Source organism: Bombina bombina, chromosome 7, assembly GCF_027579735.1.
Source record: "Bombina bombina isolate aBomBom1 chromosome 7, aBomBom1.pri, whole genome shotgun sequence".
Lineage (NCBI taxonomy): Eukaryota > Metazoa > Chordata > Amphibia > Anura > Bombinatoridae > Bombina > Bombina bombina.
The window spans coordinates 268,897,116-268,916,280 of record NC_069505.1 but is presented as its reverse complement, the minus strand read 5'-3'; the positions used below and the strand labels follow the sequence as shown (position 1 = coordinate 268,916,280).

The 19,165-nt window shown below is 40.3% G+C and overlaps 1 protein-coding gene across 1 annotated transcript in view; it reads left to right on the top strand.

Annotated features, from left to right (window-relative positions):
• Positions 1 to 19,165, top strand: part of CACNA1D (calcium voltage-gated channel subunit alpha1 D) — a 764,995-nt gene that overhangs the window by 720,210 nt on the left and 25,620 nt on the right. Inside the window, 1 exon segment of the mRNA XM_053689359.1 lies at positions 747 to 1,067. Within this exon segment, the coding sequence (XP_053545334.1) occupies positions 747 to 1,067 (321 nt within the window).

Sequence of the window (19,165 nt, the reverse complement as noted above, 5' to 3'; positions counted from 1 at the left end):
TCCCTGAACATTCGGAAAGAAAATTTCCTCCAAAACAACATCTTCTTCGCTGCACAAGTCTATTATTAAGATCTAGAAACTCCCCACATATCAGGGGAGTTTCTAGAGCTTAATAATTGTTCTTTTCTACTGTAAGTTCCTAAGCTGGGCAGGACACATTTCCATCAATTTTAGGCCATAATTGTTCAAAACCAAGAAACTTTTAACCAAACATTAGGTCAAAGCAATAAGAAGCTCTGCGATCCAGCTTTTTTTGTCTACATCAGTTCTGTATAATTTCTTAAGAGACTGGGAATATACTCAACACAAAAAGAAGAGGTGTATTTTAGAGTAATATGGGTATAGCATTCCATAGAACTCTTGTGGATCTTCTTTAAACATCTCAATTTAGTACTGAAAGGGACAGTTACAAATATGGAAGTCACAATTAAACATTCATGATTCAAATAAAGCATCCAATTTAAAGAAATCTATCAATTTTTTTTTTATTATCAAATGTATCTATCTCTTGGTATCCTTTGTTGAAACATAGTCCTTTTCTATCAAAGCATACTGAAGTAGGCACATGAGCATTCATGTGTCTTGAGAACTATATGCATGACATGAATACTAAAATGTCTGACATTTTATTAATTCTATTTTATTGCTGGGTGTAGTTACCTTTTCTAAGAACAATATTACTTTACAAATATGTTTAGCAAGAGCTTACTAGTACTTTATGCGTCTGTGTCATTTTATTTCCATAGATTATGGCCGTTGCTGGCCTGGACTCCAGTAAAGCACAAAAACATTCGCCATGTCGTTCTACAAGATCCTGGGCTACTCCACCAGCCACCCCAAACAACAGGGATAGGACACCTTTCTACACACCTCTTATCCGAGTGGACCGAGCAGAATCGAAGGAGCAGATGAACGGAAGTCTCCCTTCTTTGCAGAGAAGCTCCTGGTACACCGATGATACGGATATTTCCTACAGGACGTTTACTCAGTCCAATCTAGCAGTACCTATTGACTTCAGGAATAAACAAAGCGACAAACAAAGAAGTGCGGACAGCTTAGTAGAAGCCGTAAGTCTCTTTTTTTGTTGATGAAATAGTAGATATTGATTCTCTATAGTTATTATTCATATTTTTGTTTCTTGTGGATTATAATACTAATATTAAACGGACAGTAAAGACAAAATTAAACTTTCAATCTTAAAGGGACAATAATTCTTAATTTTTTCATAATTCCGAATTCATTTGGTATCCTTTGTTGAAGAAGCAACAATGTACTACTGGGAGTTAGCTGAACACATGGGGTGAGCCAATAACATATGGCATATATGTGCAGCCACCAATCAGCAGCTTCTGAGCCTACCTAGATATCATTTTCAACAAAGGATATCAAGAGAACAAAACAAATTAGATAATAGAAGTAGAATGAAAAGTTGTTTAAAATCACATGCTCTTTCTGAATCATAAAAAATGTGGGTTTCACGCTCCTGTAAGACAAAGCATCCAGTTTTTCTTCTTTTATCAAATTTGCTTTGTTCTCTTGGTATCCTTTTTCAAGATTAAATCTTGGTAGGCTCAGAACAGCTCAGCAGTGTGCACGTCTTTAGCATTCTATGGGAGCAGTTTTCACAACAATGCTTGTAGCAATGCTGTACAGTGTTGCAAGCATTAATGCCATGGAGCATGCCTATCTAGGTTTACTCTTGACAAAGGATATTAATAGAATGAAGCAATATTGATAACAGAAGCTGTTTTTTAAATTGCATGATCTATCTGTTGCTTTAAAGTTTCATTTTGGCTTTACTGTTCCTTTAATAACTTTACATTTTTTTGTAATGCACTTGTCTTGTTAAGGAACAGGCCGAGGTGTTGGAGCTCAGAAACTGATGGCCAAAATAATATAGGGAAGGCAAATACAAATTAAACTTTTATTTAGCTACAGTTAGGAACTGAAGCAAATATTCAGGTACCAAAGGTAAGAGAAATTCCAATAGGAAATATACGTGAAGCATGGCGAGTATGAACACTGTTCAGCAGAACTAGAAGTAAATATTAGTGTCTGAATGTAGGTGAGGAAACTGCAGCACTGGAACACAGGTAGATATCTGCATGTAGAGCTACAGACGTATGATTGGGCACCCTGACCAAATAACATATTTTGTTGATTTTCTAAGTGAAAAGCAGTTTACACAACATCAGCAGTTAAAGTGAATGTAAAGTTTGATGATAAAGTGCCCGGTTTTTAAAAATTCAATTAAAAACAGGGGCACTTTACTTCATCAAAATTTACATTTAACTCGTGTTGTGAAAAAAAACTTACCTTTTAATCTTGACAGCCGCTCCAGCTCCTCCCGGTCGTCCCAAGCCATTTCTGACATCAGAAATGATGGATAGGTCATCCTCCAATCACAGCTTCCCCTCCGGGGAAATCAGTGTCTGATTCAACGCCGTGATTGGAGGAAGCCGGATTCCTCATTTTAGACCCAGGAAGAGGCTTTGCGACGGACGGAGGAAGCTGGAGCAGCTGTCAAGAGTAAAAGGTACTTTCTCTTGTAAGGTGTATCCAGTCCACGGATCATCCATTACTTGTGGGATATTCTCATTCCCAACAGGAAGTTGCAAGAGGACACCCACAGCAGAGCTGTAATATAGCTCCTCCCCTAACTGTCATAGCCAGTCATTCTCTTGCAACTCTCAACAAGCTAGGATGTTGTAGGAGAGAGTGGTTAAATAAAGTTAATTTATTTTCTTCAATCAAAAGTTTGTTATTTTTAAATAGTACCGGAGTTGTGCTATTTTATCTCAGGCAGTAAATAGAAGAAGAATCTGCCTGAGGTTTCTATGATCTTAGCAGGTTGTAACTAAGATCCATTGCTATTCTCACATATGTCTGAGGGGATTACACAGATGAGGTAACTTCAGCGAGAGAATGGCGTGCAGTTTATTCTGCTATCAGGTATGTGCAGTTATAATTTTTTCTAGAGATGGAAAACACTAGAAAATGCTGCTGATACCGGATTAACCCCTTAGTGACCAGAGCACTTTTCCATTTTCTGTCCGTTTGGGACCAAGGCTATTTTTACATTTTTGCAGTGTTTGTGTTTAGCTGTAATTTTCTTCTTACTCATTTACTGTACCCACACATATTATATACCGTTTTTTCTCGCCATTAAATGGACTTTCTAAAGATACCATTATTTTCATCATATCTTATAATTTACTATAAAAAAAAATTATAAAATATGAGGAAAAAAATGGAAAAAAACACACTTTTTCTAACTTTGACCCCCAAAATCTGTTACATATCTAAAACCACCAAAAAACACCCATGCTAAATAGTTTCTAAATTTTGTCCTGAGTTTAGAAATACCCAATGTTTACATGTTCTTTGCTTTTTTTGCAAGTTATAGGGCCATAAATACAAGTAGCACTTTGCTATTTCCAAACCATTTTTTCCAAAATTAGCGCTAGTTACATTAGAACACTGATATCTTTCAGGAATCCCTGAATATCCCTTGACATGTATATATTTTTTTTTAGTAGACATCCCAAAGTATTGATCTAGGCCAATTTTGGTATATTTCATACCACCATTTCACCGCCAAATGCGATCAAATACAAAAAATTGTTCACTTTTTCACGAATTTTTTCACAAACTTTAGGTTTCTCACTGAAATCATTTACAAACAGCTTGTGCAATTATGGCATAAATGGTTGTAAATTCTTCTCTGGGATCCCCTTTGTTCAGAAATAGCACACATATATGGCTTTGGCGTTGCTTTTTGGTAATTAGAAGGCCGCTAAATGCCACTGCGCACCACAAGTGTATCATGCCCAGCAGTTAAGGGGTTAATTAGGGAGCTTTTAGGGAGCTTGTAGGGTTAATTTTAGCTTTAGTGTAGTGTAGTAGACAACCCCAAGTATTGATCTAGGCACATTTTGGTATATTTCATGCCACCATTTCACCGCCAAATGCGATCAAATTAAAAAAAACGTAAAATTTTTCACAATTTTAGGTTTCTCACTGAAATCATTTACAAACAGCTTGTGCAATTATGGCACAAATGGTTGTAAATGCTTGTCTGGGATCCCCTTTGTTCAGAAATAGCAGACATATATGACTTTGGCGTTGCTTTCTGGTAATTAGAAGGCCACTAAATCCTGTTGCGCCTCACACGTGTATTATGGCTAGCAGTGAAAGGGTTAATTAGGGAGTTTGTAGTGAGCTTGCAGGGTTAATTTTAGCTTTAGTGTAGAGATCAGCCTCCCATCTGACACATCCCACCCCCTGATCCCTCCCAAACAGCTCCCTTCCCTCCCCCACCCCACAATTGTCCCCGCCATCTTAAGTACTGGCAGAAAGTCTGCCAGTACTAAAATAAAAGAGTTTTTAAAAAAAAATGAATTTTTTTTTTTTAGCATATTTACATATGCTACTGTGTAGGATCCCCCCCTTAGCCCCCAACCTCCCTGATCCCCCCCAAAAACCGCTCTCTAACCCTCCCCTCTGCCTTATTGGGGGCCATCTTGGGTACTGGCAGCTGTCTGCCAGTACCCAGTTTACAATAAAAAGTGCTTTTTTTTTGGTTTTTTTTTGTTTTTTTCTGTAGTGTAGCTTCCCCCAACCCCCCACCCCCCACAAACAAACCCCCACCACCTTGCTCATTGTATATATTTTATTTTGAATATATTTTTTATTTCCCCAGTTTCTGCAGTGTAGCGGTTCCCCCCCGCGCCCTCCCCGTGCACGCGCCCGCCCCCACCCTCCCGTGCACCGCGCGCTCGCGCCCGTGCGCGCCCCCAGCCACCCCCGCCCACGATCCCGCCCCCCTTCAGATCCACATGGCCATCGATGGCCGCCACCCCGCCTCCCGGTCCGGCTCCCACCCACCAACGCCGGTAGCCACCGATCTCCGGTGCAGAGAGGGCCACAGAGTGGCTCTCTCTGCACCGGATGGCTTACAAACGTTATTGCAGGATGCCTCCATATCGAGGCATCACTGCAATAACCGGAAAGCAGCTGGAAGCGAGCAGGATCGCTTCCAGCTGCTTTCCACACTGAGGACGTGCAGGGTACGTTCTCAGGCATTAACTGCCTTTTTTCTGAGGACGTACCCTGCACGTCCTCAGTCGTTAAGGGGTTAATGTAAGTTAAGCCTGAATACAGTGATTTAATAACGACTGGTATCATGCTTACTCCCAGGGGTAATACCCTTATGATATTGCAATATAAACGTTTGCTGGCATGTTTAATCGTTTTTATATATGCATTGGTGATAAAACTTTATTGGGGCCTAGTTTTTTCCACATGGCTGGCTTAAATTTTGACTAGAAACAGTTTTACTGAGGCTTTCCACTGTTATAGTATACAAGTTACAGTTGGTGCAGTTAAAATTACAAACTGTGACATCCAGCTTCCCTCAGGAGTCCCCTGTATGCTATAGGACATCTCTAAAGGGCTCAAAGGCTTTCCAAAGTCGTTTATTGAGGAAGGTAGGACCACAGCTTGCTGTGGCAGCTGGTTGTGACTGTAAAAAAAAAAAAAGTCTATTTCGTTTTTTTTTTATCCGTTTTTTGAACTAAGGGGTTAATCATCCATTTGCAAGTGGATGCAATGCTCTGCTAGCCTATTACATACACTGTAAAAATTTCGTTTGATTTACTGCATTTTTTCACTGTTTTTCAAATTCTGACAAAATTTGTTTCTCTTAAAGGCACAGTACCGTTTTTTATATTTGCTTGTTAACTTGATTTAAAGTGTTTTCCAAGCTTGCTAGTCTCATTGCTAGTCTGTATAAACATGTCTGACATAGAAGAAACTCCTTGTTCATTATGTTTAAAAGCCATGGTGGAACCCCCTCTTAGAATGTGTACCAAATGTACTGATTTCATTTTATGCAATAAAGATCATATTCTGTTTTTAAAAAAAAATTATCACCAGAGGAATCTGACGAGGGGAAAGTTATGCCGACTAACTCTCCCCACGTGTCAGACCCTTTGACTCCCGTCCAAGGGACTCACGCTCAAATGGCGCCAAGTACATCTAGGGCGCCCATAGCGTTTACTTTACAAGACATGGCGGCAGTCATGGATAATACACTGTCAGCGGTATTAGCCAGACTACCTGAACTTAGAGGTTAGCGAGATAGCTCTGGGGTGAGACAAAATGCAGAGCATACTGACGCTTTAAGAACCATGTCTGATACTGCCTCACAATATGCAGAAGCTGAGGAAGGAGAGCTTCAGTCAGTGGGTGATGTTAATGACTCAGGAAAGATACCTGATTCTAATATTTCTACATTTAAATTTAAGCTTGAACACCTCCGCGTGTTACTTAGGGAGGTTTTAGCTGCTCTGAATGACTGAGATACCATTGCAGTGCCAGAGAAATTTTGTAGACTGGATAAATGCTTTGCAGTGCCGGTGTGTACTGATGTTTTTCCAATACCTAAAAGGTTTACAGAAATTATTAATAAGGAATGGGATAGACCAGGTGTGCTGTTCTCTTCCCCTCCTATTTTTAGAAAAATGTTTTCCAATAGACGCCACCACACAGGACTTATGACAGACAGTCCCTAAGGTGGAGGGAGCAGTTTCTACTCTAGCAAAGCGTACTACTATCCCTGTCGAGGACAGTTGTGCTTTTTTAGAGCCAATGGATAAAAAATTAGAAGGTTACCTTAAGAAAATATTTATTCAACAAGGATTTTATCCTACAGCCCATTGCATGCATTGCCCCTGTCACTGCTGCTGCGGCGTACTGGTTTGAGTCTCTGGAAGAGGCTTTACAGGTAGAGACTCCATTGGATGACATACTTGGCAAACTTAGAGCACTTAAGCTAGCCAATTATTTTATTTCTGATGCCATGTTCATTTGAATAAACTAACGGCTAGAATTCTGGTTTTGCTATACCAGGCGCGCAGAGCGCTATGGCTTAAATCATGGTCAGCTGACGTGACTTTAAAATCTAAGCTACTTAACATTCCCTTCAAGGGGCAGACCCTATTCGGGCCTGGTTTGAAGGAGATTATTGCTGATATCACGGGAGGAAAAGGTTGTGCCCTTCCTCAGGACAGGTCCAAATCTAGGGCCAAACAGTCTAATTTTCGTGCCTTTCGAAACTTCAAGGCAGGTGCGGCATCAACTTCCTCTAATAATAAACAAGAGGGAACTTTTGCTCAATCCAAGACGGTCTGGAGACCAAACCAGACCTGGAAAAAAGGTAAGCAGGTCAAAAAGCCTGCTGCTGCCTCTAAGACAGCATGAAGGACGACCCCCTATCCGGTAACAGATCTAGTAGGGGGCAGACTTTCACTCTTCGCCCAGGCGTGGGCAAGAGATGTTCAGGATCCTGGGCGTTTGGAAATTATATCCCAGGGATATCTTCTGGACTTCAAAGCTTCCCCCCAACAAAAGGGAGATTTCACCTTTCACAATTATCTGCAAACCAGATAAAGAGTGAGGCATACTTACACTGTGTACGAGACCTCCTAGTTATGGGAGTGATCCATCCAGTTCCAAAGGAGGAACAGGAACAGGGTTTTTACTCAAATCTGTTTGTGGTTCCCAAAAAAGAGGGAACCTTCAGACCGATTTTGGATCTAAAGATCTTAAACAAATTCCTCAAAGTTCCGTCGTTCAAGATGGAAACTATTCGTACCATCCTACCACTGATCCAGGAGGATCAATATATGACTACAGTGGATCTAAAGGATGCTTATCTTCACATTCCGATACACAAAGATCATCATCGGTTTCTCAGGTTTGCCTTTCAAGACAGGCATTACCAGTTGTAGCTCTTCCCTTTGGATTAGCTACAGCCCTAAGAATCTTTACAAAGGTTCTAGGGTCGCTTTTGGTGGTCCTAAGGCCGTGGGGCATAGCAGTAGCCCCTTATTTAGACGACATCCTGATACAGGCGTCAAACTTCCAAATTGCCAAGTCTCATACGGACGTAGTACTGGCATTTCTGAGGTCGCATGGGTGGAAAGTGAACGAGGAAAAGTGTTCTCTATCCCCACTCACAAGAGTTTCCTTTCTAGGGACTCTGATAGATTCTGTAGAAATAAAAATTTACCTTGACGGAGTCCAGGTTATCAAAGCTTCTAAATTCCTGTCGGGTTCTTCATTCCATTCCGCGCCCTTTGGTGGCTCAGTGTATGGAAGTAATCGGCTTAATGGTAGCGGCAATGGACATAGTGCCGTTTGCATGCTTACATCTCAGACCGCTGCAACTATGCAGGCTCAGTCAGTGGAGCGGGGATTACACAGATTTGGCCCCTCAACTGAATCTGGACCAAGAGACCAGGGATCCTCTTCCCTGGTGGCTATCTCGGGTCCATCTGTCCAAAGGTATGACCTTTGCAGGCCAGATTGGACTATTGTAACAACAAATGCCAGCCTTCTAGGTTGGGGTGCAGTCTGGAACTCCCTGAAGGCTCAGGGATCGTGGACTCAGGAGGAGTCTCTCCTTCCAATAAATATTCTGGAACTAAGAGCAATATTCAAGGCTCTTCAGGTTTGGCCTCAGTTAGCAACTCTGAGGTACATCAGATTTCAGTCGGTCAACATCACGACTGTAGCTTACATCAACCATCGAGGGGGAACAAGACGTTCCCTAGAGATGTTAGAAGTTTCAAAAATAATTCACTGGGCAGAGATTCACTCTTGCCACCTATCAGCTATCCATATCCCAGGTGTAGAGCACTGGGAGGCGGATTTTCTAAGTCATCAGACTTTTCATCCGGGAGAGTGGGAACTCCATCCGGAGGTATTTGTACAACTGATTCTCCGTTGGGGCAAACCAGAACTGGATCTCATGGCGTCTCGCCAGAACGCCAAGCTTCCGTGTTACGGATCCAGGTCCAGGGATCCCAAGGCGACACTGATAGATACTCTAGCAGCGCCCTGGTCTTTCAACCTGGCTTATGTGTTTCCACCGTTTCCTCTGCTCCCTCGACTGATTGCCAAGATCAAACAGGAGAGAGCATTGTTGATTCTGATAGCACCTGCGTGGCCACGCAGGACCTGGTATGCAGATCTAGTGGACATGTCATCCTTTCCACCATGGTCTCTGCCTCTGAGACAGGACATTCTACTTCAGGGTCCTTTCAACCATCCAAATCTAATTTCTCTGAGGCTGACTGCCTGGAGATTGAATGCTTGATTTTATCAAAGCGTGGCTTCTCCGAGTCAGTTATTGATACCTTAATACAGGCACGAAAGCCTGTCACCAGGAAAATTTACCATAAGGTATGGCGTAGATATCTTTATTGGTGTGAATCCAAGGGTTACTCATGGAGTAAGGTCAGGATTCCTAGGATTTTATCTTTTCTCCAAGAAGGTTTGGAAAAAGTATTGTCAGCTAGTTTCTTAAAGGGACAGATTTTTGCTCTGTCTATTCTTTTGCACTAGCGTCTGGCAGATGTTCCAGACGTTCAGGCATTTTGTCAGGCTTTAGTTTGAATCAAGCCTGTGTTTAAACCTGTTGCTCCACCATGGAGCTTAAACTTGGTTCTTAAGGTTCTTCAAGGAGTTCCGTTTGAACCTCTTCATTCCATAGATATCAAACTTTTATCTTGGAAAGTTCTTTTTTTTTTTTTTGGTAGCTATTTCCTCGGCTCGTAGAGTCTCTGAGCTATCTGCCTTACAATGTGATTCTCCTTATCTGATTTTTCATACGGATAAGGTAGTCCTGCGTACCAAACCTGGGTTCTTACCTAAGGTGGTATCTAACAAGAATATCAATGAAGAGATTGTTCTTCCATCCTTGTGTTACACAATCTGGACGTGGTCTGTGCTTTAAAGTTTTACTTACAAGCTACTAAAGATTTTCGTCAAACATCTGCTTTGTTTGTTGTCTACTCTGGACAGAGGAGAGGTCAAAAGGCTTTGGCAACCTCTTTTTCTTTTTGGCTAAGAAGCTTAATCCGCTTAGCCTATGAGACTGCTGGACAGCAGCCTCCTGAAAGGATTGCAGCTCATTCCACTAGAGCTGTGGCTTCCACTTGGGCCTTTAAAAATGAGGCTTCTGTTGAACAGATTTTGCAAGGCGGGCGACTTGGTCTTCGCTTCATACTTTTTCAAAATTTTACAAATTTGATACTTTTGCTTCTTCGGAGGCTATATTTTGGGAGAAAGGTTTTACAGGCAGTGGTTCCTTCCATTTAAGTTCCTGCCTTGTCCCTCCCTTCATCCGTGTATTTTAGCTTTGGTATTGGTATCCCACAAGTAATGGATGATCCGTGGACTGGACTACACCTTACAAGAGAAAACACAATTTATGCTTACCTGATAAATTTATTTCTCTTGTGGTGTATCCAGTCCACGGCCCGCCCTGTCATTTTAAGGCAGGTAATTTTTAAATTTAAACTACAGTAACCACTACACACCTATGGTTCCTCCTTTCTCGGCTTGTTTTCGGTCGAATGACTGGCTATGACAGTTAGGGGAGGAGCTATAATTACAGCTCTGCTGTGGGTGTCCTCTTGCAACTTCCTGTTGGGAATGAGAATATCCCACAAGTAATGGATGATCCGTGGACTGGATACACCACAAGAGAAATAATTTATCAGGTAAGCATAAATTGTGTTTTTTTTTTCACAACACAAGTTAAATGTAAATTTTTATGAATTAAAGTGCCCCTGTTTTAAATCGAATTTTTAAAAACCGGGCACTTTGGCATCAAAATTTACATTCACTTTAACAAATGTAAACTCTTCATAATTCTGCAATTTGTAATGCACAGTTAATACAGGTACGGATCCTTAAAACCCCAATTTATTCCTGAATCCAGACTTTCTTTCATGAAGGTGATGAGAGTGATAACCTGATAAACTAATTTATTTCATGGTGGTAAGAGTCCACAAGCCATTACTCCTGGGAATTCCACTCCTGGCCACTAGGAGGAGGCAAAGATTCCAAAAACTTCAAAAGCACTTAAACACTCCCACCTCACTGGTAAACTAGTCCTATATTTGGTAAAGAATTGAGGTACTCCAGATGTTCTTCTGTGAGAAGGGTTCTCAGTTCGATTTGAGTCCCATTTTTCCCTCAGAGAGCTGCTATTTTTTGACAAAGGGGAGTTTTTGGAGTATTTGGTAGTGGCACAATTACACCCAGTGAGGAGTTAGTAACAGGACTACCCTTATCCTCCTCCTGTTGGATCATCTCCACACACATAGATCCTCTGTTGTCACGTGTACAGCACTGAATTGACTATCTACTGGAAGCAGTCTTTGTCTGCAGATGTTAAGCCCAGTAAAGTGGGAGCTTGTCATTTTGGCACTCGCATAGCCTACAGACTTTTAGTAGCTACATATAGTTTAGTACATCATAGCCTGAGGACACTTAATACAGACATTTTGTTATCATATATTCTGTATGGGCTGCAGGGACCTTCTAGTTATTTAGAATGCACCTTATTTTTTATCTGTCATTGTATTAGCGCTTCAGTTATTTTCATGCACGTTAATTTGTTTAAGTGCACATTGCGTTTAGGTTTTTTAGTGCCTATAGGCTTTTTGTGCGCATCAACATCTTTAGTGCGCGTTAGTTTTCTTTATGCATGTCATCTTTTTTTAGTGTGTCGGCCTTGTGTGCACACGTTGGACCTCAAAGCATGTCGGCCTCTATAGAGCTTTTTGACTTTTGTTTGCACCTGTTCGCTTCTTTAGTGTGTGTCGGCTTTCTTTGTGTCTCTTTAGATAGTGGTTAGTGCGCTTCGGCTTGTTAGAGAGTGTCTGCTTTCTTTGCTCTACAGGATGTGCATACGTATTTTGGCTCTTCTATTCCCTCCCCGATGCCAAGCTTCCTTGGTGTAGCGCACATCCCTGTATGTTTTAGCACAGATTTTTTATTTCCACCACACTATTTAGATGCATTTGCTACATAGCACTTCTCTGTTTGCTCTGCTGTCCTTGGTTAATAGAAAGGTAGGATTTTCATTTCTGCCAGAGCTGCTGTATTTGGGTGTATTTGTATACTGAGATGTTCTATGTTCATGTTTTTATTTGCTTATGTTTGTTTCTCTGATTCTCATATTTAAATCCCTGATCGTTTGTTTGCCACATTGATTTGTTTCTGTGGTTTGTCTGTTTGTTCTACTTGATGGAGGATACTGGAGCTGTCCAACTACTTTAAATGTTGATTCCTTAAAAGCTTGTTCCACTGAATATTTTCCTACTCATTTTAAGTGTGTTTTATCCAAGCTTATTCTGCGGTTACTCCCTTAGCTCAGCTTTGCTATTCTTCTATGGATCATTTTATCCATTCTAATCAGACCAATGCTGCTCTTGCTTCTAAGGCTATTTGTCCTCCTACTGTTTGTTCCATACAGGAGAGTTCTTCAGATTTTGCTCCAGGATTTAAGGATTCTTTTGTCCTGCCCACATTACTTGTGGACTCCACAGCTTAGTTTTTTTTCCCAGGCGAAATGGCTTGTGGACTCTTACCACCTTTATAAAAGAAAATATAAATTCATGCTTATCTGATAAATTCATTTCTATCATGGTGGTGAGAGTCCATGACACCTACCCATTTTTTTTGCAAATTTTTCTTTAACTATATTTTTTCTGGTGGCAGTTTAAATTTGCACCCACTTGTCCATTACTACCTTTCTTCTTCTTCTGGCTTGGCTAAACGTCAGACTTGTTTACCAGTGAGGTAGGGGGGTTTTAAGTGTTCTTGGTGTTTTGGGAATCTTTGCCTCCCCCTAGTGGTCAGTAGTAATGGCTGGTGGACTTTCACTCTCACCGCCATGAAAGAAATGAATTTCTCAGATAAGCATAAATTATATTATTTTATTACAATTTGTTTTTAAACACACAGTCTTCTCTGCCTGCATCTTTGATTTGTTTTTGTTTTTTGAGTTCTAAACTGCAAATAGTAGTCTATATCTAGTTTAAAAAACTATTACCTTTCTGATTACAGTACTGTACTATCTATGTGATGGTGCTATGTATACAACATTTAAAAAGTATATAAAACTACTTTTATGTTTCATACATAAGCTGTATTATGAAGCAAATGTTGCCTAAATGACATAAGATATTGGGGGCCGAATGGCCCCTGATACCCCTGTTTCAGCACAAGCCTTCAGGCTCGCCGGAAACAGCAGTTGTGAAGCAGCAGTCTTAAGACCGCTGCTCCTTAACTGATCCACTGCCTCTGAGGCTGCAGACATCAATCCGCCCGATCCTATACGATCAGGTTCATTGACACCCCCTGCTAGGGGGCGGCATTGCACAAGCAGTTCACCAGAACTGCTTGTGCAATGTTAAATGCCGTCACCGTATGCTGTCAAATGCATTCTACAGCGTATCATGTCGGATAGACATTGATAAATCGTCCCCATTGTCTCATCCCTTCTCCAAGCTGTCCCATTTTTAAAGGGATAGTAAAGTCTAAATTAAATTTTCATGATTCAGATAGGGCATGTAATTTTAAATAATTTTCTAATTTACTTTTATCATCAATTTTTCTTTGTTCGTTTGGTATTCTTAGTTGAAAGCTAAACCTAGGTAGGCTTATATGCTAATTTCTAAGCCCTTGAAGGCCACCTCTTACCTGAATGCATTTGACAGTTTTTCACCACTAGAGAGCATTACGTTGTGTGTTTCATATAGATAACATTGTGCTCATGCACGTGGAGTCAGTACTAATTGCCTGAAATGCAAGTCTGTCAAAAGATCTGAGATAAGGGGGCAGTCTGCAGAGGCTTTGATAGAAGGTAGTCACAGAGGTAAAAAGTATATTTCTGTAACAGTGTTGGTTATGCAAAACTGGGGAATGGTAAATAAAGGGATTAGCTATCTTTTTTTAAACAATAACATTTTTGATGTTTATTATCCCTTTAAGATGCAAATGTTCCCAAGCAGTTTGAATAAAGAATGTTGTACCTGTATTTATTTGTTGAATTTAACTGATTGAAACCAGGTTTTCTTGCATGCACTGCATGTTTGAGATCAACCCAAAGATTTTCAATAAAATTCAAATAAAATAGGGACATTTGAAAATTGTATTTGTTCCATATGTAAAGAAGGCAATGGCTGATTTAGAGGTGGGGACCATTGGGCACCAAGTACAAAGCAGTGAATACTTTTCTGTACCCTTAGCGGAGCAGGCTTATTATTGCGAGCCTGCTTTCAACAATGCAAGAAGAAGCAGTTATCTGAACTCTGTATCTTACTCTCCCCGCCATCTCTGAGTTAGCAGAGATAAATCACCCTAAACACGCTTGTTGTACTTGACAGGCCCTGGTGATGTGTGAGCAGGGGTGGTGCTGGATAAACAAATACTTCCGAAATGGCACAAAGCCATGAGGACAGGTTCCTACGGCAGGAACCTTCTCTGACGGGTGCTTAATACATGAGGCACATAGTCTTCTTGAAATATCCTACCTCTTTTCATTTTCAGTTTTTATACTTAATGTGAGACTTCCCGGATTAGTTGATATTTAAAATAATCCATTCTCCTCTATAATTTTACAATATTTCATGTTTCAATGGCATCCACAGAAATACCAAAGCATAATTAATCCACCCCCATGCTTAACAGTTGGCAAGGTAATCTTGTCAATTTTTATTTTAACAGACCTCAGCACTTGGTTCCAAAATACCTCTGAAGTGGGCAACACAACATGTAGATAAACATTCAGTTTTGTGATGAAATTGCAGGTAAGGATTCCTTCTGCTGACCCTTTATTGCAAATCATGTTTGTGCAAGCGTCACTGCACAGTGAACCAATCAGATAACTTCAGCAAATAAATAGTTCACCGTCCACCAAGTTTGCAGAAGTATTGATTTTGTTTGTTCACTTCAGAGATTGTGTTAAAGGGACACTGAACACAATTTTTTCTTTTGTGATTCATATAGAGGATGACATTTTTTTAATTTTTCTTTATTGTTTAAAGACAAAGTAGTACATTTGTTATCATGCCACAGTGAAAAAAAACAAAGAGATATTAAAACATAATATAGTCCGGCAATTTTACATAAATTAATTTACACAATGCTGTGTTGATTCAATTTAACATACATGCATAAAGTTATATTTTATACTATTCAACGTATTGGTACAACATAATCATTTATTCTCTAACAGTGCTTTGGGGTTTTCTTTTTCTTTTTTTCCCCCTACCCCTTCCCCCTCCCCCCCTCCCCCCTCCCACTGTGCGGAGCAGAGCAAACAACAAAAAACAAACAAAACAAAAAAGAGCATGAAATTTTAAGCAACTTTCTAATTTACTCCAATTATCAAATTTTCTTAATTCTCTTGGTATCTTTATTTGAAAAGCAAGAATGTAAGTTTAGATGCCGGCCCATTTTTGGTGAACAACCTGGGTTGTCCTTGCTGATTGCTGTCCAAAGTTCTGAACCAAAAAAAAACATAATTTATGTAAGAACTTACCTGATAAATTCATTTCTTTCATATTAGCAAGAGTCCATGAGCTAGTGACGTATGGGATATACATTCCTACCAGGAGGGGCAAAGTTTCCCAAACCTCAAATGCCCATAAATACACCCCTCACCAAACCACAATTCAGTTTAACGAATAGCCAAGAAGTGGGGTGATAAAAAAGTGCGAAAGCATATAAAATAAGGATTGGAATAATTGTGCTTTATACAAAAATCATAACCACCCACAAAAAAGGGTGGGCCTCATGGACTCTTGCTAATATGAAAGAAATGAATTTATCAGGTAAGTCTTACCATAAATTATGTTTTCTTTTCATGTAATTAGCAAGAGTCCATGAGCTAGTGACGTATGGGATAATGATTACCCAAGATGTGGATCTTTCCACGCAAGAGTCACTAGAGAGGGAGGGATAAAATAAAGACAGCCAATTCCTGCTGAAAATAATCCACACCCAAAATAAAGTTTAATGAAAAACATAAGCAGAAGATTCAAACTGAAAACCGCTGCTGAAGTACTTTTCTACCAAAAACTGCTTCAGAAGAAGAAAATACATCAAAATGGTAGAATTTAGTAAAAGTATGCAAAGAGGACCAAGTTGCTGCTTTGCAAATCTGATCAATCGAAGCTTCATTCCTAAACGCCCAGGAAGTAGAAACTGACCTAGTAGAATGAGCTGTAATCCTTTGAGGCGGAGTTTTACCTGACTCAACATAGGCAAGATGAATTAAAGATTTCAACCAAGATGCCAAAGAAATGGCAGAAGCTTTCTGGCCTTTTCTAGAACCGGGAAAAGATAACAAATAAACTAGAAGTCTTTCGGAAAGACTTAGTAGCTTCAACATAATATTTCAAAGCTCTAACAACATCCAAAGAATGTAACGATTTCTCCTTAGAATTCTTAGGATTAGGACATAATGAAGGAACCACAATTTCTCTACTAATGTTGTTGGAATTCACAACTTTAGGTTAAAAATTCAAAAGAAGTTCGCAACACTGCCTTATCCTGATGAAAAATCAGAAAAGGAGACTCACAAGAAAGAGCAGATAATTCAGAAACTCTTCTGGCAGAAGAGATTGCCAAAAGGAACAAAACTTTCCAAGAAAGTAATTTAATGTCCAATGAATGCATAGGTTCAAACGGAGGAGCTTGAAGAGCCCCTAGAACCAAATTCAAACTCCAAGGAGGAGAAATTGACTTAATGACAGGTTTTATACGAACCAAAGCTTGTACAAAACAATGGATATCAGGAAGATTAGCAATCTTTCTGTGAAAAAGAACAGAAAGAGCAGAGATTTGTCCTTTCAAGGAACTTGCGGACAAACCTTTATCTAAACCATCCTGAAGAAACTGTAAAATTCTTGGAATTCTAAAAGAATGCCAAGAAAAATGATGAGAAAGACACCAAGAAATATAAGTCTTCCAGACTCTATAATATATCTCTCTGGATACAGATTTACGAGCCTGTAACATAGTATTAATCACAGAGTCAGAGAAACCTCTTTGACTAAGAATCAAGCGTTCAATCTCCATACCTTTAAATTTAAGGATTTGAGATCCTGATGGAAAAAAGGACCTTGCAACAGAAGGTCTGGTCATAGCGGAAGAGTCCACGGATGGCAAGAGGCCATCCGGACAAGATCCGCATACCAAAACCTGTGAGGCCATGCCGGAGCTACCAGCAGAACAAACGAGCATTCCTTCAGAATCTTGGAGATTACTCTTGGAAGAAGAATTAGAGGCGGAAAGATATAAGCAGGATGATACTTCCAAGGAAGTGATAATGCATCCACTGCTTCCGCCTGAGGATCCCGGGATCTGGACAGATACCTGGGAAGTTTCTTGTTTAGATGAGACGCCATCAGATCTATTTCTGGAAGCTCCCATATTTGAACAATCTGAAGAAATACCTCTGGGTGAAGAGACCATTCGCCCGGATGCAACGTTTGGCGACTGAGATAATCCGCTTCCCAATTGTCTATACCTGGGATATGAACCGCAGAGATTAGACAGGAGCTGGATTCTGCCCAAACCAGAATTCGAGATACTTCTTTCATAGCCAGAGGACTGTGAGTCCCTCCTTGATGATTGATGTATGCCACAGTTGTGACATTGTCTGTCTGAAAACAAATGAACGATTCTCTCTTCAGAAGAGGCCAAGACTGAAGAGCTCTGAAAATTGCACGGAGTTCCAAAATATTGATCGGTAATCTCACCTCCTGAGATTCCCAAACTCCTTGTGCCGTCAGAGATCCCCACACAGCTCCCCAACCTGTGAGACTTGCATCTGTTGAAATTACAGTCCAGGTCGGAAGCACAAAAGAAGCCCCCTGAATTAAACGATGGTGATCTGTCCACCAAGTTAGAGAGTGTCGTACAATCGGTTTTAAAGATATTAATTGAGATATCTTTGTGTAATCCCTGCACCATTGATTCAGCATACAGAGCTGAAGAGGTCGCATGTGAAAACGAGCAAAGGGGATCGCGTCCGATGCAGCAGTCATAAGACCTAGAATTTCCATGCATAAGGCTACCGAAGGGAATGATTGTGACTGAAGGTTTCGACAAGCTGAAATCAATTTTAGACGCCTCTTGTCTGTTAAAGACAGAGTCATGGACACTGAATCTATCTGGAAACCCAGAAAAGTTACCCTTGTCTGAGGAATCAATGAACTTTTGGTAAATTGATCCTCCAACCATGATCTTGAAGAAACAACACAAGTCGATTCGTATGAGATTCTGCTAATGTAAAGACTGAGCAAGTACCAAGATATCGTCCAAATAAGGAAATACCACAATACCCTGTTCTCTGATTACAGACAGAAGGGCACCGAGAACTTTTGTAAAAATTCTTGGAGCTGTAGCTAGGCCAAACGGCAGAGCCACAAACTGGTAATGCTTGTCCAGAAAAGAGAATCTCAGGAACTGATAATGATCTGGATGAATCGGAATATGCAGATAAGCATCCTGTAAATCTATTGTGGACATATAATGCCCTTGCTGAACAAAAGGCAAGATAGTCCTTACAGTTACCATTTTGAACGTTGGTATCCTTACATAACGATTCAATATTTTTAGATCCAGAACTGGTCTGAAGGAATTCTCCTTCTTTGGTACAATGAAGAGATTTGAATAAAACCCCATCCCCTGTTCCAGAACTGGAACTGGCATAATTACTCCAGCCAACTCTAGATCTGAAACACAATTCAGAAATGCTTGAGCTTTCACTGGATTTACTGGACACGGGAAAGAAAAAATCTCTTTGCAGGAGGTCTCATCTTGAAACCAATTCTGTACCCTTCTGAAACAATGTTCTGAATCCAAAGATTGTGAACAGAATTGAACCAAATTTCTTTGAAAAAACGTAACCTGCCCCCTACCAGCTGAGCTGGAATGAGGGCCGCACCTTCATGTGGACTTAGAAGCAGGTTTTGCCTTTCTAGAAGGCTTGGATTTATTCCAGACTGGAGATGGTTTCCAAACTGAAACTGCTCCTGAGGATGAAGGATCAGGCTTTTGTTCTTTGTTGAAATGAAACGAACGAAAACGATTATTAGCCCTGTTTTTACCCTTAGATTTTTATCCTGTGGTAAAAAAGTTCCTTTCCCACCAGTAACAGTTGAGATAATGGAATCCAACTGAGAACCAAATAATTTGTTACCCTGGAAAGAAATGGAAAGTAGAGTTGATTTAGAAGCCATATCAGCATTCCAAGTTTTAAGCCATAAAGCTCTTCTAGCTAAAATAGCTA